Raw genomic sequence first — 27,472 nt, 5'->3', positions numbered from 1 at the left:
AAGGAAACAAAGGGCCTATTCATCAACCATGTTACAATGCTATCCAACATAAATCAATACAGCACATTCCTTTATGGAGCATCAACTATCCAAAGGTCAAAAGTAGAAAAATCTTAGCTAGCAACTTCCAAAACTAACAATCTGAACAAAATAAAAAAAGAAATACTCAAGTTGTTTTACCGACCAATAGCCTCTGCCGCCCAACTGCAATTATTTAGTTCTGCTGACATTCAGTTGAAAATATGGGTGACAATATCGTTCCATAGCCTATTGTTGAACCAGCTGTAAGCACCATATAATATTCATGTAAAATACAAGAAAAGTTCTCATCCCAGTTTGAGAGTTTGTGGGGAGGAATTACTTTGAATGGTACATAAAAGAACCCTTTATCTCTGGAAGGAAAAAGCCTTCAATCCCAACAGTTTTTGAGATTTCGAGTACAGACGTTGCATGAGTTGTGCTTGATTCCTTTTGTGATCCCTCGTAAGGAAGACAGAATAGCATAGTCAGAAACGAAAAGTTGCTGAGTAAGCCTCCTGGAGATACTGTGGCACTCTCATATTAAGATGTTTTATCAAAACAATGTGCAGAACAGATGGCGTAGCTCTGTGGAAAAAATGTTTCTGAAATTACTGTTTTGTTGTGTTGTTTTGATTAGAATTATTAGATTTGCCTTTTTAATCCAACCAATATTGGACACAGCAACTTCAAAATGTCACCAAATACCATAGGAGACACGCTAAATTGGTACGACAGATGAACGGGCAAAGCTTAAGAATTAAGATTCAATTGTCACCTCTCAAAACAACAGCTCGTCCCTTGGCAAAAGAGAGATTTGCTTCCAACAATCCACACTTGCAGGTTTCAGTAGAATACGTAATCTTAAATGATTTCTGTATTTATCAGTTGTCATGGTGGCTGCTCTTGGCCTTAATTGCTGCAGGCCTTTTTTCTTCCTCAGAGTAGCCTCCAGGGCATAGTCATTTTTTTACAGGCAAGAGGTACAATCAATTCACTCAAAAGCCTTTTGCAAGAACTACTATCCTCCCCATTGTTCCTCTTGTAAGTACCATCATTTCCTGTCCCCACTTCTGCTGTCTGTTACCCACTATAATACTGTATTGTATAGACTATGCATAATACATCAAGTAGGAGAATATAATAGAAATAGGAATATAGTTATTCTATTATATAGTTTATTATTTATTTATAGTTTATAGTTTATTATATAGAATATAGTTATTCTATTATATAGGAATATAATAGAAATAGGAGAAATAGAAATAGGAGAACTTTTAACCTCAAAATCGTAATTCCTGTAATTATATTTTATTAACGTAGCCTATACAATGTCAACAGTTTTTTTGTTTTTTTTTATTTAACAACACCCTTAATAAGTAGGAAACAGTAATTTCCTGTCTTGAAAAATCTGTGTAAAGCTGTAATCAACCACCAGGGATTGGGAAATGATATTCTTAAAGTACTAACATGATTAGATGGGCATGTAATTATTCTATTTGTGTGGTATCAAAGCTTTTAATCGCACAATGCAAGTCACTGATTTATGTAGCATGGACTGAGACATTAAAGTGTATCTGACTTAGACAGCAGGGAAAACAGCACAGTGCAGATGTATAATTCAGGTCCTATTGATGCTCTTTTTCCCAGTGTTCTTGTATCTGCTGCCCCAGAGGCCAAGATTTACTTTGTAGCTTCGGATGAACACTGTAACCCCCAACCCACGGATCATTATACTGCTCTGTGTGGATATTGCAAAAATACTATCTCAAGTACCTGAATTGACCATAACCTCCTTACTTGTTAAAGTACACCCACTGTACTGCATAATAAAGAGAAACAACTGTCAGTATAACGCAATACAATTCAACAACCTCACAAACTACATCCTCCAAAATGATCATAAAGTTGAATCAACACCTCTCCAAAACAGTTTCAACAAAAATGTAACATTGTAACCTCCATAAAGGGAGGATTTATTGTAGGACTGTTGAATAGACTGTGTTAGTTTTAGCGAAGTGTAAACTGGTAACCGAATGTATATGCAAGGTGCAAAGAGACAGTATCCTAACCAGTCGATGATCATTGCAGAAGACATGTAAATAAAGAAACAGCATTGTTCTTGTACTGCAGTGTAGAGCTAGTTAGTCCTAGTATTGATAAGGAAAGATACAATATCTGTCAATATCTGCTTTTAGGATAATAACTAACCGAGTTTGGCAAATGTAGCGCTATCTCAGCTAACAAGTTTGGCTGAGGTTGCATGAGTGTGAACTCCAAATCCAACAGAGAAAGACTCAAAACGCTTTAAATGACAAACATCGCTCTAATAGAGCCCCATGTACACCGATTCAGCATTACGGTTGCTAAGCTATGATTGGACAATCATTTTTGGGGGGAGGAGTTTAGCGAACAGTCAATTCCACTCTACTACTTAGCTTTGAAAACTGAGCTATTACGCTTACAAAAGGACAGTAAGACCTTTCTATCAGTATCATAAAAACAAAATGGTTTTGGTTTCGACCATAGACTGTATGTATAGATAGACAGCACGTCTCCACTTCTTTTAACTGTACAAAAGTGAAGCCAAAATATCCCGGATATGGGAGCTACCACCTTGACATTTTTACGTAATTTGGAGCCAGAATCTGCGCAGTAGTTATCAGAGGACTGGAGCTGCGGTATCAAGGTCCCGCCCACACACCGAGCCAATCGCGAGCCGAGCACGGCCATAGCTTGTTAGCATGAGCCACCTAGCTGCTGCGTTAGCAACATGGTAAATGTTTGGCTAGAAAGACACAACAATTAACCATAATATCTCTATAACTACATTTAAGGTCAAAACTGACACATGTTCTATTACACAGACTCGTGACAATTATGGAAAGTTAAAGTTACATCTCCTCTCTCGTACAATTCCTGAGCCTCTGGCTGCATGACTACTTCACTCAGAGCAGCTGTCAATCACAGCTGTCAATCATGAAATGTACTTTGACTTTTTAGTTTGGCCCATGTCCCATCTACTAACATGGAGGGGGTGGGATTTATGACCTATACTGCTGCCAGCCACCAGGGGGCAATCGAGGTGTTTTGGCTTCACTTTTGGGGAGCTGTTATGTCGTCCATCTCTATATACAGTCTATGGTTTCTACAGGAGAATAAGCGGATCCCCAGAAACTCCTGGTTATAGGTACCAATTTCACGTGTGAGGTTGGTAGGAAATACAAACAGAAGTTTTACTTTCTTCTCACTGGTTCAAATGTGAATTGTTTGCTGTGTAGAATCCAATAATTCTCAAGTTTGCTATCCGGTCTGCTCAGACCATTCACCGTACATCACACTATTTCACGCTGCTGAACCATAAAACACGATCCTGTTTTGCAGAGCACCATGAACGAGAATTGGCTGATACAAGCGAGAACTTGTGGAAAGAGAGACAAATTGGTAATAATAGAAAAATGTTGCACAGTATCGTGGCATGAGATTCTCCTCTCTCATCACAGTTGCATTGGTCATAAATGAGCAGAGCTGATACATCAATCATAATTACTTTGAGGTGAGCAGACAAACTGTCTTGTTGAAGAAGCTGCTGCATAAAAGCATGACAGGAGATTGTTTAATGCTTTACTTTTTGTATCCTGAAATATGAAACGTAGACGTAGTGAGTAGGGCAATATGCCAACAGTCCGGCCATTTCATGCAGCATTTCCTATCAAAGTTTTCTGTCTTACTGGTGTGTTGGTAAAGATGAAAGCGTCTGCAGGTGCACTGCCTCCTGTTCTCGTGATTTCAGCACACACTGAGGTTCAAAATCTGAATGAAGCAAACTGGCCTGAGTCACTCTGTTGCTCTGCATCCCTGCAGACATGAGTCATCAAGGCTACCAGACAGGAGTACATGCCTGCATGCCTGCTCAATTGTCTGTTGTCCATTGCTCACTGAAAAGATCAAGGACACTAAAGGCAACTAAGCAATGTTCTCTCAGCACTTTGATTCCCTAAAGATGGAACACAAATATCAAGGTTCAAGTAAAAGATAAGACAACAACAACAAAGAGATGTTGTGTGGAGAAATTATGATTGACCTGCAGGGGTTTAGAATAATTACTCTGTATGAGGGATGTTAATAATTGACTGTTAACTCTCAATAAGAATTTTGACCGATTAATGTTATCATTTAAATAGTTAAAATATATTTAGAAAATACATTTTATAAAAGCTGAGTAAAGCTGGTCCACCTTAAAGGTAAGCCCACTTTAAGTGAGCCTGGGTGAGCCGAAGTTGGTGCTTACTTCAGGGCTAACCCCCTTCACTTTATTCAGCAGGTAGCAAGCGAGACAATTCGCCGACAAATAAACTGTACACACACACTACACTGCTACGTTCACAGCTATAACATCACTGCTAACTTCATACTCTTCGTCACACACACGGCGGGCCGCTGGTCTTGCAATACAGTGGCGGAAACCCTGACAGAGAAGACCAGGCAGACACACAGTTGACAACCTCGTAGCTAAATGAATTGATGCGGTGGAGCCTTACTGGGAAAGTGGCTGCATTACATTATGGTTGCTAACCCTCCCGGACTGGTGAACTAGAGGCTCAATTGCCTGTTTTGCGTATACACTGCGGCTGGTCATAAATAATGGATTTAACCTGTTTGTGCATCGGGTTATCATTGCAGCTGGGTGGCTTGTTAGGTACCTCAACCAAGGCACTAATCTTGTTGGTTAATGATCAGTTAAAAATGGTCAGCTACAAAAAAATCTAAATTAGCATCCCTACTGATATGATAGCAATGGGGAGGATATATCACATATGTTATCCTCAATTTCCTACCTTAGACATTTCCTATAATTAATTCTTGTTTAAAGGCAGTTTAAACTCATTTGCGGTCCATAGCTTGCAGCTGCAACAATGAGTTCACTTCATCTGAGCAACTGTGACTTTGGAAGCTATGATGACAAGCACTGTGGTCTATTTTTGTCCCTTGGGTGATGATGCCCAATCTCCTTAATTAGAATAAGAAAATGGGAGGGGTTTGTAATGGTTGTCAACCAAAGTTTGTCAAACCCCTCACTGAGGCCACATTAGGAGATCATGTTAACTATTATTTTGGAGACTTTCATGCAGAGGCTGACAGAACTATATTATTGTAAGTTTTTTGATACAGTTTACTGATACATCAGCATAATTTCAGTTCAGTGAGGGACTGTAGCAAAAACTGTAATCTTTGTAGCACAAGTGACATAATTTGATTGAACATCTAAAAGAGGTAAAAATTATGAATAAAACTGAGTTTATAGATATGACAGTCTAAGACTTTGGATTGAAGTTCAGTCAGGAAGACCCTCCTTACACTCTCATTCATTCACAACCTTTCTGTCTCTCTCTTTACTGGCTCCTACTCTATCAGCTGACTGTGGGTGTTTCACTCTTAGATAACAAAGCAGATTCTGCCACGCTCTCCCTGAGCCAATCATCTCGTTGCAATCAAATTTTAAAACTGTTCTCCTCTCTGCTGATGTCAGTTGTCATTTCAGTGCGAACCTACGCAACCCGCCTCCACCCCATCACCTCAAGTGATCATCCTATTCAGTGCCCAGTCCTGCTCTACATCCCTTCATTGGATCTTCAGCTACTCCACCACCACCACCAGTGTCTAGACTCCAGGGGGAAATATACCTAATCTCACCACAGCATTATTACCCCCTTTGATATACTACGTCGCGATGGAGTCTAATCGCCAAAGACTTTGCACTATTCTTTGTATCATGCACCATGTAATCAATTATTGTTCATTCGATATAGGGTCTCTCCTGATTGAAATAATTTTATACACATGACGAGGGCTACAACTAACAATTATTTTCATAATTGATTAATCATTCGATCTTCCCAAATAGTGAAAATGCCCATCACAATTTGCCAGAGCCCAAGGTGACAGCTTCAAACAGCTTCTTTTGTCCGGCCAACAGGCCAAAACCCCAAACCCAAAAGACATTTACTATTATGTAAAACATGCAAAAGTAGCAAATCTTAACATTTGAAAAAGGTGGAAACATCCAATGTTTGTATTGTGCATTATTTTGAACAGTGTGCCGACCGTCTCCCCCCCACAGAGAAACCCATTATGTGAAATTTAACTGTGCACCTACCAAAAAAGAACCATCCAGTGTGCTCTATCATCTAAGCACATTAGTTGGAGAGTTTGCCTCTAATTCTCAGCACCCCAAAGAAAGAAATCACAGTGTGCGTGAGTAATAAAATGACATTTTTGCGCCCCCCTACCTCGAATGAAAGGGACGCAAGAAAGACCCAATTTGCCTCCGTTCAAAGGACTATTGCGAGCAAGAGCATACAGTGTGACCTCGAGTTTCTGAATCGTTGTGTTCTTTCAGAATCTCAAGGTTTGCCTTGATGAAAAGCACACTAATAAAAAAAGATAGTCACAAGGTTTCATTTCACTTCACATCAATGCTTGTTTTGCAGTGCTGACTAACCTTCCCATGGCCCATCTCAACATCCAGTTACTGTCCTTTGTCTCCATCCACCAGCCAATGGAGCCGCGTTTGAGTGGAATGAATTCTGTAAACATAAAGCGTGTGTATAAATGTGAGTGTGTTTGTGGAAGGATGATATCTGCTAAAAGTAAACATCAAAGGGGACACTTTATTAAAGATGTATTAATCCATAGGAACTGTAGGATCAAAAACATTTACAGTCATATTTCTACACAGACAACGCAAACAAATTAGACAGCTGTAAATACAGTTTAAAAAAAAGCTTACAGAGCTTACAGTGGGTGTGCAACATGATCCATGATAGAGCCACATTATGAACAGCCAATATCCATTTTTTGATTAAAAAAAATAGGCCCGTTTCATGGCATTGACATTTGACTTGTCACAGTAGAAAAAGCACAAGTGTGAATAATAAAATTAATGATGGCTGAATTCCATTTAGCTGCTTTGATTTCAGGGTCCTGTTATTGTAGATGCTGGCCCACTGTCACTCTCACTGGCAGCCTTGAATAGAACAGAGCCATCATTAATGTTGTTAGTAACATGTGTACTTTTCCTACAATTACAAGTCAAAGTATCTGCTGTGAAAAAGACCCATAGCATTAATTGTCACAAATGACCATGAATTTTTCTCATTCATTCTTCCTTTTCCTTACGATTCCACCTCTCATCTCCACAGAGTTATTGTCATAGAAATAGAATAGGAGTTGAACAGTTTGCCGTGGTCATATAGGTCAAAAATAATCGTTGTTGGTTGTTATGGTGACAACACACGTCAGTGAGGTCGTAAAGTGTGTCACACAAACCGGTATTTTCCTTTTGTCTGTCCCTTATTGATCGTCATCAAGCGACCCTCAATTCCTCTCTAGCAGCAAGGCAACAGAGATGGTGCACAAAAGATGCCCCTTCATGCTTCATACTACTCCACTGCTCGTTTGGTTGTTACGGCAAAAACCTCACCTCAGTGAGTCCACGACTCGTTTTAAGTGGGTTTAGTTTATATGGAAGTTAGCCCGCTACAACGGTCGCAATGTCAACGGTACACATAAAAAAGGGCCGCTGCTCTGACCATCCTGATAAGTTGATTTGCATGACGATGTCCGTTCTACTCCTATTCTATTCCTATGGTTACTGTACTTCGTGGTAGAACAGGTGTGCTAGTGAAAAAGGTGGGAGAAAATGTGGCAGCGGTAAAAAAGCTTTGGGAAAACACCCATACAGACTGAACATACAAATTACAATCTTCAGTCTACCTGTGTTGCTCCCAACTGAAATCTAAGGAGTCACACAATTGAAAGAATCAGAAAGGAAAAAAAAAAACATTTCTGTTGTAGCTACAAAATTATGTTAGTGTTCTTTTTTCATTTGAAATACTGGATACTTTTACCTGTTCACGCCCATAAAAATCCTTCAAATCCAAAACTTTATGATGTCATAACCTATGACAAGGGATCACAAGAATATATTGCTTCATTTTAACAGGCCAAAAGCCAAAACGGTGGGGAACCACTGGTCTTCCTGACCTCTATGTCTTTGGACAAACATTCAAACTTTATACAGGACCTTTTGGCTTTTAGCTGGTAGTGAAAACCTCTGAGGCATCTTGTCATTAATAGGCCAAATGTCTTTGTATATCTATGTGTAAAAGAGAGATAGGTTTAAAGAGAAAGAGCGAGAGAGAGACATTAAAATAAGAGAGGCTGTGACAGCCACAAAAAGAGACAGACTGCATGTCCATGCTTCACTTTGCCTGTAGCACACATTTACAGAATCACTGGGGATATTCAAGCTGCTTAAACATTCACAGCCTTGTCACTGATGTTAAATTGCCTCTTCTTAGCGAGCAAATACTGGGGGAGCATATAGATAATAACAACAAGACAAACAAAAACTATTCATCTGTTAAAAGCTAGCACTTGTTAAGATGAAGTGTCTGTCGAGATAAGAAATGGCTGCCACAGACGTCTCACAAGACGAGCAAACAAATCCTGATTTCACTTTATCAACTGCTTCATGTCACTTTTTGTTATCTGATCATGATTCACTGTTTACATCGTCTTGTGTTGTGCTCGTCTTGCAACGAACCCGTGAATGAGAACGTGAAGCGTTTGTTGAGTAACATGGAAGTTAACCATAACGGTACTATATGGAACAATTTACATGTATTAATCACTTTGTATTGCCAATGTGTGAACGGATCGTAACATGACATAAGACCTTCCCCGACTTTCTCAGTTACCTATAACAGCCTGTGGACTCGGTTTTGCCAGGAAAATCCAAAGGATGTGACGTCTATGGATCTGGCATCGGTTGCTTTGTAAGAAGGGATGGTATTGTGAGGATTTTATCGAAAGGTCTACTACTACTCTTATCGATACACAAATCGGTTCTTTTTCATTACCAAATAGTTTCTTTTTAATATATTATTTAAAAAACAGGATTAGAATTTTTTTAATATTTTAAATATAATTAAAGTAAATTATGTAGCACGGACAGCTAGCGTTTAAAATGGGTAACAGTAGTTCTAATTCAAAACATTGGAGCCATGGCCCGTCACCTCCTCCTGAATGACAGCAGTTGGCGCAAATTTTCGTAATTTGAGGGTTACCTTCTAGACATGACCGCCTCTGGTCAGCAGTAGTCAGGATCACTTCCCCGGCTGTGTGTCTCAAATACTCGCTGCCTTGACAACCCAGCTGCACACGGACCACAGAGAGATGTGCCGAGGCGTTTAAGGTCGGGTAGAATCTAACGTTAACGTTATCTCTGTTGATCCAGTTCGTTTGCTTGCTTCCGTGGCTGCAGACAGCCGTGTGTGGGTGCCAATTTGTTTCATATGTGAAATGGGCAGTGGACGGGATTACAAACAAAGAAAAACAGAAGTTACGGACCGGAATGGAAATTTCAAAAGGAGAACATACTTGCAATAGCGTTGTTGTCAGAGAAGCCAGTATTTCAATTCAGCATGTTTCCTTAATCTTTGATGCCATATCATGGTGATTTTATGATTTATTACAGTAAATACCTATATTACATTTTGGTCCTTTAAACTATTGTTTCTAGAGCAGCAACAGTGATGTTTACAACAGCAAAGTCACTATATAAACTAAATACTATCTCACTGAAGACATATCTAAAATGTCAATAACATAAATAATATTTCTGAGTGAAGTTGATGAAGAGCGAAGAACACAGGCATCAGTTATCAGTCCTCCCTCCTGTCCTCTGTCCTCCTTCCTCTGCTGATATGATTCACTGCCTGCAGGTACCTCTGGCAGACGAAGGACGGGCAGCTTTGTGTCAGCCAGTTTACAAGAATTTGCCAAATTTTAAGACACGTGGCAAACTAAGCTGAACGGTTAGACTACATAGAGACAGCTTTTGTTTGAGCTTGTTTGTATCGACCCACTATTAGCCGTGCTAGCGCGCTGTGCTTGTGTAAATCGTAGCAGCGGTGGATAAGAGACTGTGAACAGAGCAGTGTTGTGTAGTGCAGTCTACATGTTTACATCATGTTTATGTTTGTTAAACAGGTGTATTGATAAAGTATTGACTTTTCACTCACAAAGGTTTTATTGCACTTGGAGAAACAAGCGTAGTTGCCATCAACTCGAGTGATCTTCGAGTTTACTTCACCTGGTTTATTTTACTGTCTCCACCGCTGTTCACTGACTTCCCTCAATGTGTGTGTGTGTGTGTGTGTGTGTGTGTGTGTGTGTGTGTGTGTGTGTGTGTGTGTGTGTGTGGAGGAACTCAGCCCCAACACAGAGAGCAGAGATGCTGCAGTGTGATAATAAATCACACGAAAACATTAAAAAGTACCGATAAAAGAACAAATAACGTCGGAGCTTATCAATACTACGGTCTTTAATAATTTAGCACCGTTGTCCGTTTTATACCAGATTTCAGTACCCATCCCTATTTGCAACCTAAGCTGATAAAGTAATTTCCAAATGAAAAGCTAGTTAGTATCATGAAATATAGGAACATTACAGATAGCTGGTAAATAGCATGCCCTTAGATGCTTATTACAAAATGTCAGAGCAATAACAACATTTCAGTAATTAGAAAAACAGCCTGCAAAAGCACAGTGTGACCAGTTTTCACTAAAGCACACACATTAGCACACCAAATTGATTATGGTCACTCTTTCCACTTTTCCACATTACGTGTTATTGACATGAGCTATTAATCATAATTACTCTTTCAAGTCATTCTTTGATGGTACGGATGAAATGAGGTACTGTAATACAAAGTACTTCATTACTACCAAACATTTTTTTCCCCTCAAGCTGAGTAGAGTTCAAAATGAGGGGATTTAATTATTCTAAAAAAGCATCAACCTTCAAAGCACAAGAAAACAGACTGACAGACCATCTGCTGCGCCGATACAAATGAACCTTCATTACAGGGTGTCAGTGTTTTTGGCTTGACTTCAATAAGCTCTTAAGACATTTTCGCAAATAATAAAAAAGTATCAAATGTTATCTGTCGATTCAACGATCACTTGTCTTCCTTATTTCTCACTGCAAAATATATTGTATTTTTCCAAGGGGAATTAGTTTGCAATGTCTTGCAATTCAAATGCTTTTAAAACTTTGTTAAGTGTCACTCAAACAACTTTTCGGTCACATTTAGGGAGATAACAATGCTAACTAATTTCAGATTGTACACATCCTGTAGTCCTCATTGAGAAAGAGGGAAATAAGCAACACATTAGAATGAAGGAAAAACGATGTTCAAATGGGTTGTAAATAAAAGATGGTTAAATCAGTGCACATGTAGAGTGTCTATATTTACTCAGCCCTCCTCATCACAGCTGCACCAGGACTAAAATCTGTGATAGATCTGAGGTGTGAGTTTGTGAGTGTTTATCCTGTTCCTGTTCTGCAATTTCTCTCACAATTGTGTTATTTTGAGCTTTAAGAATCAAGTTATGAAAAATAAATACATAAACAAAGTTGGGCTGTCAATCAATTCAAATATTTAATCTTCATTAATCTCATGATTGTCCATAGTTAATCGTGATTAATCGCAAATTAATTACATTTTTTTATCTGTTCAAAATGTACCTTAAAAGGGAGATTTGTCAAGTATTAAATACTCTTATCAACATGGGAGTGGGCAAATATGCTAATATTGCGTTAATGCTTTAAAGAAATTAGTGGTGTTAAAACAAATTTGCATTAATGTGTTATCATCGTGTTAACTTTGACAGCCATAAAAAAAAAGACTTCATGTGTTTATAATTATGACATGACGCAAGGAGAGTTTCAAAATAACCATCAGGTCATAACTTGCACCTAAGTTATTCAAGCAAATCTTATGCACATAGGCCTATATTAATGTATCCCACTGCATACAACAAACTGACTCTGATGTATGTAAACAGCCCTTTTAGACATGGAACTACTAACTTCATCTATCGGCTTCAATCAGACATGACAGCACATTTACTGAAAGAGTCACAATGCTTGTGTCATATTTGCCACCAGTTGTACACCAGAGTGAGAGAACTGCTGAGAGTTAAAAATATTATGATAGCAAAGAAGAAGACTGTTTTCTGTTCTCTCACAGTCTGCCTCACTAATGGATTTTGAAAGCAATTTTGCCGTTGAAGCCTTGATTAATGACCATCGTCGTGAGTGCGAGGAGAGACAATCGTCTCTGCTTCTCAAAGTGAATTCACCAATATATTTTGATAATGATAACGAATGCATACAAGTGTAGTGGCCGTTTAACCATGCTCCGAGTTCCTGAGCCACTTAGTCTGCAGAGTATCTCAGTTCTGACTCCAATCAAGTTTGTGAAGACTCAATGTTCTCTCAGCAGGAGGCAAGGGAATCTCGAACAAGGGTTTGTTTGAGCTTCTAATTACAAAGTCATGGCAGGTGATTCTCATCCAAGTTACATCTCGCCCGGCAAGTCTTGATGTTCCAAAAATAGGCTACGCGATATCAAACGTTATTACACACTGTAACTTGCTGTAACTGTAACTTGTTGTGATCCAGACTTACGCAGACTTCACGGCATCTTCCAAACACCACGTTCCCAAACCTTGTTTGGCCATTTAAACCAAAAATTGCATTACAGCATTTTACCTGTTGTAAATAATAAAATTCCTTTTCCAGCACTTTATAATAAGAAAACAGTAAGAAACGTAATTAGGGCTGTCAAAGTTAACGTGATAATAACGCAAATTTGTTTTAACACCACTTATTTCTTTAACACATTAACGCAACTTGCAAGTTTTAGGTTGTAGCGGGCTCAGTTTTAAAACTAGAGTGAAGATACTGGTATCATATGAAACTAGAAAAACGTTAGGAATCCATTGGTACCAAGCACGTCATACTTGCCTGCCTCAAAGGAGGCTAAATAACGCTCTAAACTTACGCTAAATTTTGGCGAGGAAAAGCTGGCATGGCCATTTTCAAAGGGTTCCCTTGACACGAAAATGGGTTCAATGGGTACCCACGAGTCTCCCCTTTACAGACATGCCCACTTTATGATAATCTCGTGCAGTTTTTGGGCAAGTCATAGTCAAGTCAGCACACTGACACACTGACAGCTGTTGTTGACTGTTGGGCTTAAGTTTGCCATGTTATGATTTGAGCATATTTGTATGCTAAATGTAGTACCTGTGAGGGTTTCTGGACAATATTTGTCAGCACGCATATTTACCTACTCCCATGTTGATAAGAGTATTAAATACTTGACAAATCTCCCTTTAATGTACATTTTGAACAGATAAAAATGTGTGATTAATTTGTGATTAATCTGGACAATCATGATTAAGCCCTAAACATTACCTTACATAGTCGCTAGTCAAAATACACGAAAACTGTGGCACAAACTTAAATATCAGAACTTATGTAATATGTCATGCCAACATAAACCATTTAACAAAATTTAAATATGCTCATGCGGCTCTTACAACAAGCAATGAAAGACAGGAAGTTAAGTTAGGACTCTCGCTTTATTTCTATTTCTATGAGCTTTTTGTGTTTTGCTGGATTTTATTCATATAGCACACTGTAAAATACAGCGACATCTCAAGGTGCTTAAATTATTATACCATTGATTCATTCATCCATGGAGTTGAAATAATAAGAAGGGTTTTTCTTTTAACCTCTTTTGCCCCAGTCACACTGCGAGCGGAAAAAAACAGCAGGTTAATTAGGAATTTGTTTCTGTGCGCTCAACAACAAAACACATAATCACATAGCACACACAACAAAAACACACTGACACAATAACAATACAGTAACCATACAATAAGTACAATAGTGCAACCAGATGGCTCATGCCCTTAAAGTGACAAGTCAAAGTGCATGTGCTTGTTTGTACAACCGGTGAAGCATTTAGGATGCGGATTGCTTCGGGATAAGTGCCATTGTGGAAGCTAGATGATCTCGTCTTGATGCTGCGTAATCTTTTACCCGAAGGTAGAAGACTGAATAATAATGAGTGGGCTGAATAATATGTGACAGACATGTTAGATTGCCATCAAATTAATGTAAAGAGGTGCATGTCTGGAAGGGGTGTATAAGCAATACACAAGCTACTTCTAAAGTATGAAACATTTCCAATCTTGCTTCTTGCCGTTTCCTGAAGCAGTACAACAGTATCCTGCTGTCTCTCAAACTATCAGGCGGGCCATTGGCTATCTAAAGCATTACGCTGCTAATTGAAACCTTTCTTAGCGGTTCACACACTTTCAAAGCATTAGAAGGAACCCAGCCATGATTAATATACACCTGTCATAACTAATTACATTAATACTGAAGAATGATTAGGCCTGTCTTGCTGTGTCTTCCACTCCCCCTCTACCACTCTATCACACTCTGCACTCTTGATTAATGGATGTGAGGTGGCACGTGACTCTGTGGGGGTAAACACTAAGAGATCAGATAAACAAGACCTGAGAGCGTCCAGAGAAAGCTCTCAACCTTATTGAAGCACATTTCCACAGTTATATTGTTGAACCTTTGCTTAGTTTAAAAGTTTTATTTCTCAGGAGAGACAGATTAGGATATATGACACCAAAAGAGTCTTGTTGGATAATCTTGAGTGGGTCTTATCAGTGATCAACGAGCCATTATGAGAAAGGCTGCACATGAGACCATTTGGGAGATTCTGTGATTGATGTCTAAAAGAAAAAAGCATATAATCAACACGCACAACTCAACGCCAATCTCCAAATAAATTAAATGTGGTGGAAAAAATGATGGGTTCACAATTGAGTAATCAAGGCTCTTGAAAGGCTATCATTTGCTTGATTCTACACTGTGGCAATCATTGTTCTGTTCTTACATGTTTGACTGATTGTGGTGCAGCTTTTTTGTTCTGAATATTATGTCATTATGTCTTCTTGATTGTTGGTCATGGTTCCAGCCAGTAAAACACAGCATGGGAGCATACTGTATATAAGTTAAACTAAAATCTTAATATTTGTTGCAGTTCTGTATTTATGAATTCATCAAGTTAGTCCCATGCGGGGCATCATTTCTCTGAGTTGTAATTTTTTTGTATTGCTGTCATGTTTTCTTTTAGACCATGAGCGGATCGGGAAAGACTCATCCTACGAGCAAGAGGGGAAGGTTCAGTTTGTGATCGATGCCATTTATGCCATGGCTCATGCTCTACATAACATGCACAGAGATCTCTGCCCCGGAAAAGTTGGCCTCTGCCCCAAGATGGAGAGCATCAACGGCACACTGCTGCTCAAGTACATCCGCAATGTCAACTTCACAGGTGAGTACGCCTAAGGGGCCGTTCACATGCTGCATTTTTTTGCACCGTCAAATCAATTGCGTCAATCAATGTAGACTTTTCTTTCTTCCGTAAATATCAGTCTAGTGGAAGATTTGATTAGATAGGACCGATGCAATTTAACATAGTACCATTACAAGGCATGAGACTGATGTGCTGCAGAGAGAGTTTATAGCTATTGATAATTTGTTTAAACTCTTGTCCCTAGTTGGACTTTCACATGTACAGTGTAATTAAAATATACAACTTTCTACATGATAAAACCACAATACACTACAAATACAGAAATACAATAAAATACACATCACACAATACACATACCACAATATGCTAATACATATACACCAATATACCGTAGTAATTTAGAGTACAATTTGCTAAAAATGGATACAGCTCTGTTTTGCTGTTAGCCAGCACTTAACCGTTGTTGTAAATTACTTTATATCTGGAAGTTAAAGGGACTATTTGTAACTTTCAGAAATGCTTCTTAACAGCGACACCTGTGGCCGTGAAATCAATGAAAGTCAGCGTCGGGCTCGCGCTTGCTCGCTCTAAATATACCTGAACGAGCATCACTCAAAACAGTGAGTCAGTAGTCAGCTAAAAGCACAATATCACTCTGTATTTCAGCTGCTTGGCAGTAATGTTAGCTGACCAGACAAAGGTCTCTCCATGAACATGATTTAGATCTGATCCTAGTGTTGGCTTTTCCTGCCTAAGTGCAGGCTGAAGCAGCGGGGCTCTGCAGCATGTCTCCCTGCTCTCTCCGCCCGCAGCCAGAGAGAGCAGAGGAGACACCGGCACCCGGTCGGTAACGAGAAGACAACGTAACTCTCTGAAGAGCACCGTCACTTCACAAGACACGGGAAAGCTCTGTTGGTCTGTAGGAACTGCAGGATTTACTTCTGCACAAACGTCCCCTGTGCATTCACTAGATATTCTCAGAGCTAAACTAACTCTTCTGCAGTGTGTAGTGAGCGCGCGTTCACGTCTAGAGGTGGAGCGAGACAGCGAGGACACGCGCGCATTCTGAGTGAAGGAGAGCAGGCAGCGGAGACGAGGCTCCAGCCACATGCGAGCGCGCATATGCGAACGCGCATGTGTGACGACCCGCTACATTTATACGCTTAAAAAGTTACAAATAGTCCCTTTAAGAGAAGTTAATTGAATATTTTAGCTTTACCATCTGTCCCACGGACTATTTTACTTGCTTCACCCTTTCCGTAACAACATCAGGTTGAAAGGTCAGTCAAACTGACACAGGAAAATCAAGCAGTAAAGCTACCATGAGGGATTTACAGTACTGGAAATCTATTTATCGTTTTTTGATGTTGTCTACTTTAGTCAGTGTGGCTTGCTGTTAAATTACAGACACGACATGCGAACAGCCCCTAACTCCAAAGAGTTAGGCTCAACTGAAAGTATGTAGTGTATATAAAGTGGCACGTATTCTGCATAATATGTATGGTATCATAAGAAATCTGTTTATTTGTATCAAAGCAATCTTAACTGTATAACTGCATCATTCTGAGGCATTTGTGCACTGCTATCTGAAGCAACTTGTGTGTCCTATTTATTTTTGGGTTCACAAACATGCTCATGCGGAGGCTTCGAGTGTACAGTGGTCTCCAATTATCAGGCTGCTGAATGTAAATTACTCCGAACAAGTATGAGAGGCTGAGATCCGTAGGAGGGTTGACAATCAGCAGCAGAACAGCGCGTTTTATCATAGTTGATGATGTGCAGGAGCTGTGCTTTGTGAGATTTCCCGCCTTATCTTGTCAGCATTCAATTGCCCACGCAAAAGATCTCCTGCTTGAAGTGCAACGGCAGCAGAGTTAAAATTGTGCATAAATGAGAGGGGGAAGACAGTTAACGCACAGCACCATCAAAAACAGGCATCAGTAGTTTTCCAGTGGCTGTCCTATGTAGACATAAATCTTATTTATTTATTTTTTGTGTTACTGTCATATAAAGTGGGTCATCTCAAATATGTATCATTTAAATACACTTATGTACACACAGGTCACTCACACGAGCATTAGCAAAAGAAAGTTTTTCGCATCACTTCCTGTCTAGCCTCTGTTCCCTAGCCTCTGTTACTGAATGCAATCCCTTATTGAGCATTTCTTTCATCAGTCTTTCTGAAAAAAAAAATAATCCAGTTCCTGGAGTTTACTTTCCATATTGTAAGACAAATTGGCATCCACTACTAGAGCTAGGTCAATAAATCAGCCAGGCCGTTATATCAGCTCATTGCAGATGTATCGTATCGGTGTACACGTTGGCTGATAAGGAAAAAGAAATTGCAGTACAGAAATGCCAAACTTGGTTTGAGGCAAAAGTCCTCTGAGTGCTGCTGTTATTACTTGCCCTTCGACTGGTGTTGTGGTGCCAATGTAAGGAGAGAAATGTTAAAATTACACATTTCATGGCTGAAATTGCACCTTATTTTGTACTGTTTATCGACAATCGTCCTGGATAAGAACAACTACAACATTTAAATACTGAACAAAGACTGACTGGACTCGGTTTCTGTATGTGTGGATAAATAATTGACATACCATGACCATACGTTTTTTTTGTGGATTTTGCACAGGAATAGCTTTGTAAGCTTAACTGTTTTAGACACAGTGTTTTGTCTTCGGCTATTCATCTTTAACGACTGCTTTTGGCAGTCTTGAAGATGATGAACATCAGAAAAGATTCAGCTAAAGAATGTAGATATTTAGAAGGTGGAAAGTTAAGTGTTAACTTACAGCCTCAACACATGCATAATTATACATATGTAACATTATAACATAGCAACAAGTAAGATGCACCTTGAAACTTTGAAAATTAATTATAGACTTTCAGGTAAAAGCAAAGTACATGCATAAGGAGGTCATGAAAGCAGCATGTGCACGACTTTAACCTGCTGGCTTGTGAAGAAATAATAGAAAAGTACGCAGAACGGGGTCTAACATAGGTCAGTGTTAGTTGTTATAACAACCTGAGCTAATTATACGTCAAATGAGTAGAAGGTCAAAGTGTTCATGCAATCAAGTAGAATCCCGTGCAAGCAGTTTGACATAGTCTCCAGTCTCACAGATGATTATACAGTAAAGGATACATTTATTTGTATGACAATTACAGGGTTGGATCTTTGGGTGAGGGGCAGGCACGCCACAGCAAGTACACGACAGGAATAATTTACGTTAAATGAGAAAAATAAAGGAACTTCTGGATGAAGTAAAACACTTGCTGCAGAAACAACAGTTCAGTTGCCAGCATCAGTTTGCAGCTTCGCTGAGAGCTCCAATGAACGCAGCTGGAGGTGTTGGTGTTGGGAAGCAATAGATCATGTCCTGTATTAGCGATTCCCTAACTTTATCTTTTTGGGGGACGAATTGTCATTGTCAACGAAATTACGCAGTTAGTGACCCTAGAGGCACAAAACCTCGTAAAGGAGGAGGTTGGCGTGGGTGGATGTCAACAAACCATGTGACTTGGACTGACGAAACCTTTGTTTCCCATTTTTCTACCAACAGTCAAAATTGGTTTCTTTTAAACACAATCTTTTCTTAACCTTAACAAACTATTGCTTCTATTAACCACGTTAACCTCTTAAGCCCAACGGACCCGGTACCCGGTCGAAACGGATCGTACTCTGTGGCGTAGTTACAAAAAAGTCACGATGGAAGATGATCTATTTATAGAAGATATACTGTAAATGAATCTGAGGTCTTTACCTTTCAGAATATGTAAACCTACTGTATGTTGTCCAAACTATGTATAAAATAAAGTCACACTGACTTAAACTACGTAAATATAAGAACAGATTGTGATCAAAAGATTCACCATAATTTTTCTCATCAGTCATATCATGCTTGATATCGTTGGAATCTAGAAATTACAAGCTCTCCAACGCACCTAAAACGCACCTCGACTCACCGACAAAGCGGGTGAAACGTAGCCGTCAAACTACACATTTTACCGTCACACTGTGTTCACACTGACTAAATAAATCTATGTTCTTGTCAAAATATTTCACCAAAGCATATCCTATTGTCACCTAAAACGGCAGATTTGAGGTACTTACATGACACAGACACCAACAAATTATATGTCATTCTCTTCCTCTGATCCTGAGGATTACAGTGATGTATGATTCATACAAGTGTTCACGCAAACAAGCAGAACGCATTATTGTTAGTGGGATGGCAGCAACAGGGATCAGTTTTGTTGGTAAATAAATTGAGATAAATTGAGGTTACATTGGAGAAAATGTACAAAACTGTTAAAGGAAAAGGCATGATTTGGCATTTACTTCCTCAGAGGTGGTTTGGTTTTATAGATTTATGTAAGAGACTTTTAAAGTCGAGACAAAGTAGCGAAAAATATTTATTTATTTAAAATGGATGGATTTCTCTTAATAATGTAGTCAACGTAACCTTTATTTTTTGGGGATAATAAAGGTTAACTTGACACTTATGTTTGCAGCAGCTAGTTTTCCTCCCTAATGGATATTGAAAGGAAACTCTGCAGCGCTCAGCAGTGTTTTACTGTAGGCCCCGGCTTCAAAGTCAAAACATTGTTTACCTGCACTGAGTGTGCTTATTACTATGTAAGCAGGTCAGTACTCATTTGTGTAAAAGAAAAAAAGAAGAAGAAATTGTTTAGAGTTGTATCCTGAAGTCGTATTAGTTTAGTTTTACGAGATGGATCGATTCTCCCAGCACTGGAGTAACATTAAAGCTTCAATCTGAAGTACCGTATAGCAGGCTTGTGTTAAACTTCAGTTCTTTATGCATTCCTTTATTCATGGTTTTATGTTACTGGATGGCTTGGCAGCACTGAAGCCATTTGGGGTTACTACAGGGACGGCTAGGAAATCAATGCAGCACATTACCGGAATGCCGCCTTGCTTTTAAGAGTCTTTCGGCACGGTGGAATGGAGAATTTAAAAGGTTTGTAGGGAAAAACGACAGGAATGTCTACATGATCCAAGTGTATTCTGGGAATTCTCTTCAGACGTCCATGCTGACTAAAGGAAAGAGGAAACCCAAGCACTACAGATATTGTAGATGAAGGTGATTCTTATCGATGCATGGCATTAAGATTGTGATCCCAGTGTTGCCGCTGGTTATATTCAGAAATGGTGCATACTCAGTGGTACTTAATGATAGTGGTCCTGAGGACATTTAGTTTAATAAAGTAACCTTGCAAGACATAAACCTGATAGTAAAGCTGTGTTAAAAGTGTGATTGGGTTTACACACAGTCATTTAAATCTGCTTGTTTTCAGAGGTTTGATTACTGCTTTAATTTCAGGAAGCCCTCAGTCACAGGATCATATATTATGCTATATGGTAAATGTATTTCTCTGCTCAGACCAATGCAAACTATTACACCAGCCTGTGAAAGGATTTCAAATTAATGTGTATACTGTTTAATAGTATCTTGCCGTTCAGGGAACTAGGAATATTGCTGCTTTGTATTTATGAGGTAATTATGTTTCCTTTAACTTGTATTGTTAGGTTTTTAGCAGAATGCCTTCATTAAAGATATTGAGTTCACTGAAGCCACCTCTGTGCTTTCAGAGTTCAACAGCAGCTTGTTTTGATCCGTTTTTATGCAACATTTGTAAACACATTAGATTTCTCGTGGCTGTGGTTAATGGCTTTTAATGGAGTGGAAGGGTCATTGTTTTTAACTGCAACCGTGACATCCAGGAAATTAGTTTTGTTTGAATACATTATCAATTCTTAAGAGAAGCAAAGTAGAGCTTTAAATGAGTCTCCCTCAATAAACCATCTTGTTACGGCCACTGCCCAACGCCCACTCTGTGGGTTTAACCCCTTTGTAGTTTTTTGCTTATGTGATGAATGGGATGTGTTTAATATTTGTTATCAATAAAACACAGCTGAAGCAGCACCTAATGATCTCTAGGTGCTGCTTTAGCTGTGTTGTATTGATAAAGCAGCACCTAGTGATCTCTAAACACATCATTTTCTGAGTGAGAGTAATGAGTTTTTGAAACTAATCCTGGCTCAGTCCCCAGGTAGCTGACGAATACCTTAAATCTTTATTCATAGAGTTAAACACATTTAACATTTATCGACTAGGAATCACCAAAGGCAGATTGGCGAGCTGTTCAAGTGAAATCCCAGCCGCCAAGGCTGTCGAGCTGGCCAGACATTTAATGCTTCAGTCCCCAAATTGCCCCCCCTGGATTGGAGCGCCTGAGCAGGTGCTGCCCCAATCAGAATCCCCGGCTCGTCAGACATTGGCAGATGAGCAACACCTCAGCAGGGAGAGCCAATCGCTCACAAGGGACCTTGCATCCTATTTATCATAAGCAAAATACTACAAAAGGGGTTAAAGACACGGAGCGGGTGTTGGCAGTGGCGTTACACAGCTTTAAAATCAAGAAGAAACATAAACTGGCTAGGAATTTCAACTAGCAGACTACTCACTGTTGGGAGGATGTAGACACATTTTATTTTAAGGATCACAAACAATAAAGCTCAGTTTCACAGCAATGAGTAAATGTAAATCATGTTTATACATGTTCATTTGTTTCCATCTGATTTGAATTTGCACGCACGTTAAAAGACAGTACGAGCACACTGCCCTACACACTCCCTCTGTCATCTCCACAGTACAGTTGTGTTAATCTAGCTCTCAAAGCATTAACGTAGAGTTTTAAACACACGGTTATAAACCCAGTTTACACACTTTAGAGTTAAATTATAGGGGTGTAAGAAAAAACATGTTACACTTGAGTTTCGCGATATTATCTTGCTCAAAAACACTATTGATTTTCAGTTGTTTACGTTCAACGATTTGCAGCAGACAGAGGATCATTTTATTCAGATTGTATGCATGTGTTCTTAATACTATGACAGTTTTCCTAAAGTTAGATTTTAAAACGTCGCAATATATCGTGATATATTGAATCGTAACCCTTCTATCATGATACGTATCGTATAACCAGATCCTTGGCAATACACAGCCATTTAAATTGACAGACAAATTTATTTCATTGTTGGTGCATTTGGGCAGAGAAGCAGCTGATAGTAGTAGATGTTTTTTTTTTTAGTTCAGTTCTTATGCAGTGTTTCCTCAAAAATCTGACCTGGTTATTAAACAAGCAGCTAATTTTTTTTTGCTGGCTGTGCATGAAACTTGCGATGCCTTTTTGCAAGTTAAGAGGTGAAACTAATCGATTAAGGCGATCAAATTAGTAGAAACATGCATCCCACTCAATTCCCGGTATTGCTGAGATGGGCAGGAAATTTTTCATAATTGCACATGACTGCCTGCTGTTGTCTTAGACATGCCCTCTAGATAATGCAGCAGGATTATACTAATGCAATTAAATCCTATGGGTTTTGATCAGACCTCCGACACACAAAAAAATCTGCAGAAGGGAAAAAATAAATCTGACTCACAGGTTTCCAACTCTGACTCACAGGTTCCAAAACAATCAATACTGTGACCTATTCAAGTTAACAACACAATGCGAATAAATAATTCCTTTTATTCTTATGATAGAGGAGTGCAGTCAATACTCCTGGAACATGAACAAGTCTCTCCCTAATGCAGGGAAACACTGAGTCTGGTGTCAGGACATGATGAATATCCTTTTTCTGTTGCACTCTTATCCCTCTGATGTAGCTCTAGAATATACTGTACACAACATCCAAATATCAACTGTGGGCCATCCAAAACACATTTCAGCTGCAACTTAACTAAGCGCATTTTTTCCCTCACTTTTCAACCCTCATTTCGACATGTTACAGAATTGCTAAGTGTGAGTGGGGATTGCATTGAGGGAAAGTAAATTTGGTAGGAGCGAATAGACGGAGAAGGGGGGTGCTATTAATGGTCCTTTTCCTCAGAGACGCTCCGTGGTGGGCTCTCGTGACTAAATCTGTGAATCTCACACCATAAATTTATAACAAGTTGCGAAGCCTGAGAGATTTGTAGGTTGGCACAGAAACGGGAAGCAGAGGGATGACAGAGACCTCAAAGTGGTAATCAAAATCAGTGCCGTCATTCGTTAGCACTCCGAGCGGGGACCTTGTGGATAACAAGCAGCGGGGCAATAAGCAGAATGAAGGAGTGTGAAATGATACGGGAACATGAACAGACAGCAGCCCAGGCCCTCCTCAAAGGACCAGGACAACATGGCTGTCAACATCTATTTTGCTCCCATCATTAACACTATAACAGCATTAGCTTGAAGTCCCCCTGCAGCCTCATTTCATCTCGGAGCATTATGGGAACTCCTTCAGTTTGTACTGTGTTGTCCAACACTGTTTGGACTTCACCTCTGTGTGACAATCTGCCCTTTAAAACAACTTTTTTTGTCATCCTCAGGAATTGCTGGCACCCCGGTGGTCTTCAACGTGAATGGAGATGCTCCTGGTCGCTATGAAATCTACCAATACCAGATCACAAACAACACCACGGAATACAAGATCATTGGTCACTGGACAGATCAGCTCCACTTAGACGTATGGATATTTTAAATATGACTTAAAATATGTCTAAAAGATTGTATGCTTGACTTTTCTGGTGCCAGATTGTTGTGCTGGTGATCATGCTCAATATCACCATCAGACTTTGACGATCAGCCAATATGATTCTTCAGACATCCCATATTTGGCTGTTTAGTATTTCATTACTAATTCAACCCATTTAGTCTTGACAAGAAACTACAAAAACACTTTGTATTAAAACTGTAATTCGGCTTCACCAACTGTAAAGACGAATGCTGTGACCATGAGTCCTGTAGAAAGGTATTGAAAGGAGGAATCCCCCTTCATCAATTAGGACAAGTCAAAACTATCAAAATATATACAGCCCGGTTGCACAGCAGTTTGTAAAATAGTCACGAAATTGAATGTATTGATGTGTGTACATAGACATGAATTTCAGATTTTCTTTCATTATGGTCAGCACAAAATCAATAAGTATGTAATCCACGTAATTGTGAACCAGGAAGTATTAAGAGCGGCGAACGCCACATAGGGATGAGGTTGGGGTGGAAGGGTGGGACTTTAGCCCAGGAGACCGGTGTTCGTGTCTGGTGTGAAACCAGAAGTCAAAGTTGATTTACACACTTCTTGTGTTATTTAAACCCAATCCACGATCTTTTCCTGAACCTAACTAAGTAGTTTCGTTGCCTAAACCTAACAAAGTTGATCCTTTCCTAAGCCTAACTAAGTAGTTTTGTTTTGAAATGACTGGAGCGGAAATTGCCGCATGCTTCACATGTTGCTGGACATTTGTAGGAAAAAGCATGAAAAATACGTTGTTGAAAGTCGTGCTGAGCTTAACGAAAAAAAGGGAAATTCGTGTCTATGTATACGAATCAAATAAATTAAATTATGCAACTATTTCACTAACTGCCGTGAGACTGTGTTGAAATGTTCTCGTTTGGGTTTATTTTCTGCTAAAAGTGTCAAAGCAGCCTCTTAACCATTATGTCTGACATTTACAGCAACTCTAATATTGCTACACGTAGTAGAGCTTCATTTATTCACCTCCTCATAACTTGTCACTGTTACCAAAGATGATGCTGAATACATCTTGCTTATGTCAGGTTTTATAGGGCAACAGTCGACGGAATAATATTAATAATAAATCATCCCCTTTTCTGGTTTGGCTTTAGACACGTAGGCTAACACATAGTTTAGGTCAATACAGAGTGTGTTTCCACTCACAATTATGCCCAAATAAGTAGGTATCCAATGGAGTAAAGAGCCATCGTTTTGCATTAACCTTATTTTGACATTTGCCATCATTACATGATACAGTAATATACCAGCTCCTGATTCAATATATAAATATGCATGGAGCATGGAATCTGTAGTTTTGCATAAGTTTACATCATAATTGCTTTGTTTTAAATGCCAAACTTTGTGAGGAACAATGTGTATGCATCCTTTTGTTGCTATGCATCATTTATACATGAGCCCCCAGGTGTTCTTATTTTGTTGCTTCACATACTGCAGGCATGGCATAAGATTATTGTAGACATCAAGGTCCCGAGTTACTGCTGCACACTGATCGACTTATCAGCATCACCTGCATGGCAGAGATCTCCAAGGAACAGCAATAATGCCATATGGAGCTTCTTCTTTTTTTTCAAACACGAAACCAAATCATCTAAATCATCCAGATGTTTATTTGAATAATTGAATATTTCCTATCCCCTTTCCGCACCCCATCTTACTTTAATAAGGCCTCTTAAGCAAACTGCGTTATAATAATAATAAATAACGTCAGCGCAACAGCAGCACAGGCGCACGATTACTGCATCATTGAGACTGCAGCACCACGCGGACTCTATTTACTTTCTTTCCTCCAGTAAGTGCAGCATTCCTTGAAAGTGATTAAACAGCAAAGTTGTTTCCTGTTGAGTTATAATTCGATGATGTCTTGATAAAAAGGCTGCAGCCTCCATGTGGTGAATATCCTATTTACAGTTTGTTCATTCGATCACGCCCTTGTGTGTGTAAACTAATCTACCAAGTGTTAATTGAATTGGGTCCTCATGCATTATACATTATGTAACTAGTGTAACAATACGTAGTAATTTGTGTTTTTGCTATACTTACGTTTCAAGGTGCTTTTTTAATTCTGATTATGAGCTTGTCTAAATGTGATAATACTGAGTAATTGCACAGTATTTATGTTCCTTGTTTGGGTTTCAGGGATGTGAGTATATGAGTACAGTGTTAGTACGGTGAGCTGGAATAAACTTTTCTCATTTCCTATACTTTCCCCTCCAGACAAACGAAATGCAGTGGCCTGGTGCATCACAAGAAGTCCCTTCCTCTATATGCAGCCAGCCCTGCCGCCCCGGGCAGCGCAAGAAGACAGTTAAGGGAATTCCCTGTTGTTGGCACTGCGAGAATTGCGACGGCTACCAGTATCAGGCAGACACTTACACCTGCAAGATGTGCCGCTTTGATTTGCGGCCTAACGCCAACCACACTGGCTGCGATTCCATTCCCATTGTCAAGCTGGAGTGGAGCTCCCCGTGGGCAGTCATCCCCGTCCTTCTCTCCGTCCTGGGCATCATGGCTACTCTGTTTGTGGTCATCACCTTTGTGCGCTACAATGACACACCCATTGTTAAGGCATCGGGTCGAGAACTGAGCTACGTGCTGCTGACGGGTATCTTTCTCTGCTATGCTACGACATTCCTCATGATCTCCACTCCTGATGTGGTGATATGCTCCCTGCGGAGGATTTTCCTGGGCTTGGGTATGAGTATAAGCTATGCAGCGCTGCTGACCAAGACAAATCGGATCTACAGGATTTTTGAGCAGGGCAAGATGTCGGTCAGTGCCCCTCGATTCATCTCCCCGGCCTCACAGTTAGTCCTCACGTTCACCCTGATATCAGTGCAGCTCCTCGGAGTGTGTATCTGGTTTGGCGTTGACCCATCGCAAGCCATCATCGACTATGAGGATCAGCGTACAGCCAATCCCCAAATGTCCCGTGGCGTTCTGAAATGTGATATATCGGATCTCTCCCTCATCTGTTTGCTGGGCTATAGCATGCTGCTGATGGTGACCTGCACAGTTTACGCCATCAAGACCAGAGGGGTTCCCGAGACATTCAACGAGGCCAAGCCCATCGGCTTCACCATGTACACCACCTGCATTGTATGGCTCGCCTTCATCCCCATCTTCTTTGGGACCTCACAATCAGCAGAAAAGGTAAATATTCCATTTAAAATGTGGTGGAAGTACAAAATAACCAACCAAGTTGTGCCCTATTTTTACAAATTAACTGTTTTAAAGTAGGGCTGTCAAAGTTAACGCAAATTTGTTTAACGCCACTAATTACTTTAACGCATTAACACAATCCATCTTTTGGAGGATGTAGCAGGCTCAGTTTTAAAGCTACAAAAACCTAAGGAATCAATTGGAACCAACCTGTCATGGCCATTTTCAAAGGGGTCCCTTGACCTCTGACCTCAAGATATGTGAATGAAAATGGGTTTTATGGGTACCCACGAGTCTCCCCATTACCGACATGCCCACTTTATGATAATAATTAATTTGTGATTAATCGTGATTAACTATTTTAATCGATTGACAGCCCTATTTTAAATTTGTTCACAGATGTCAATGCAGTCACTATGCTTACACAA

The 27,472-nt window shown here is 39.6% G+C and overlaps 1 protein-coding gene and 1 long non-coding RNA gene across 3 annotated transcripts in view; one reads left to right on the top strand and one right to left on the bottom strand.

The window, feature by feature from the left end:
- LOC119489996 overlaps positions 1-7,975 on the bottom strand; it is a 196,135-nt gene extending 188,160 nt beyond the window's left edge. The window contains exons 1-2 of the long non-coding RNA XR_005207303.1: positions 7,965-7,975; positions 6,521-6,605 (exon numbers count right to left, since the gene is read on the bottom strand). This is a non-coding gene — a long non-coding RNA (uncharacterized LOC119489996). The remainder of the gene's footprint in view (positions 1-6,520; positions 6,606-7,964) is intronic.
- LOC119489993 (metabotropic glutamate receptor 4-like) overlaps positions 1-27,472 on the top strand; it is a 219,913-nt gene that overhangs the window by 178,400 nt on the left and 14,041 nt on the right. For both annotated transcript variants that reach the window (XM_037773083.1, XM_037773084.1), the window contains exons 7-9: positions 15,095-15,295; positions 23,680-23,816; positions 26,100-27,035. In XM_037773083.1, coding sequence (XP_037629011.1) covers positions 15,095-15,295; positions 23,680-23,816; positions 26,100-27,035 — 1,274 coding nt within the window. The remainder of the gene's footprint in view (positions 1-15,094; positions 15,296-23,679; positions 23,817-26,099; positions 27,036-27,472) is intronic.

Source organism: Sebastes umbrosus, chromosome 6 (assembly GCF_015220745.1).
Source record: "Sebastes umbrosus isolate fSebUmb1 chromosome 6, fSebUmb1.pri, whole genome shotgun sequence".
NCBI classification, from domain to species: Eukaryota; Metazoa; Chordata; class Actinopteri; order Perciformes; family Sebastidae; genus Sebastes; species Sebastes umbrosus.
Note: the sequence above shows the minus strand (reverse complement) of the source record. Positions and strands in the feature narration are given on the sequence as shown.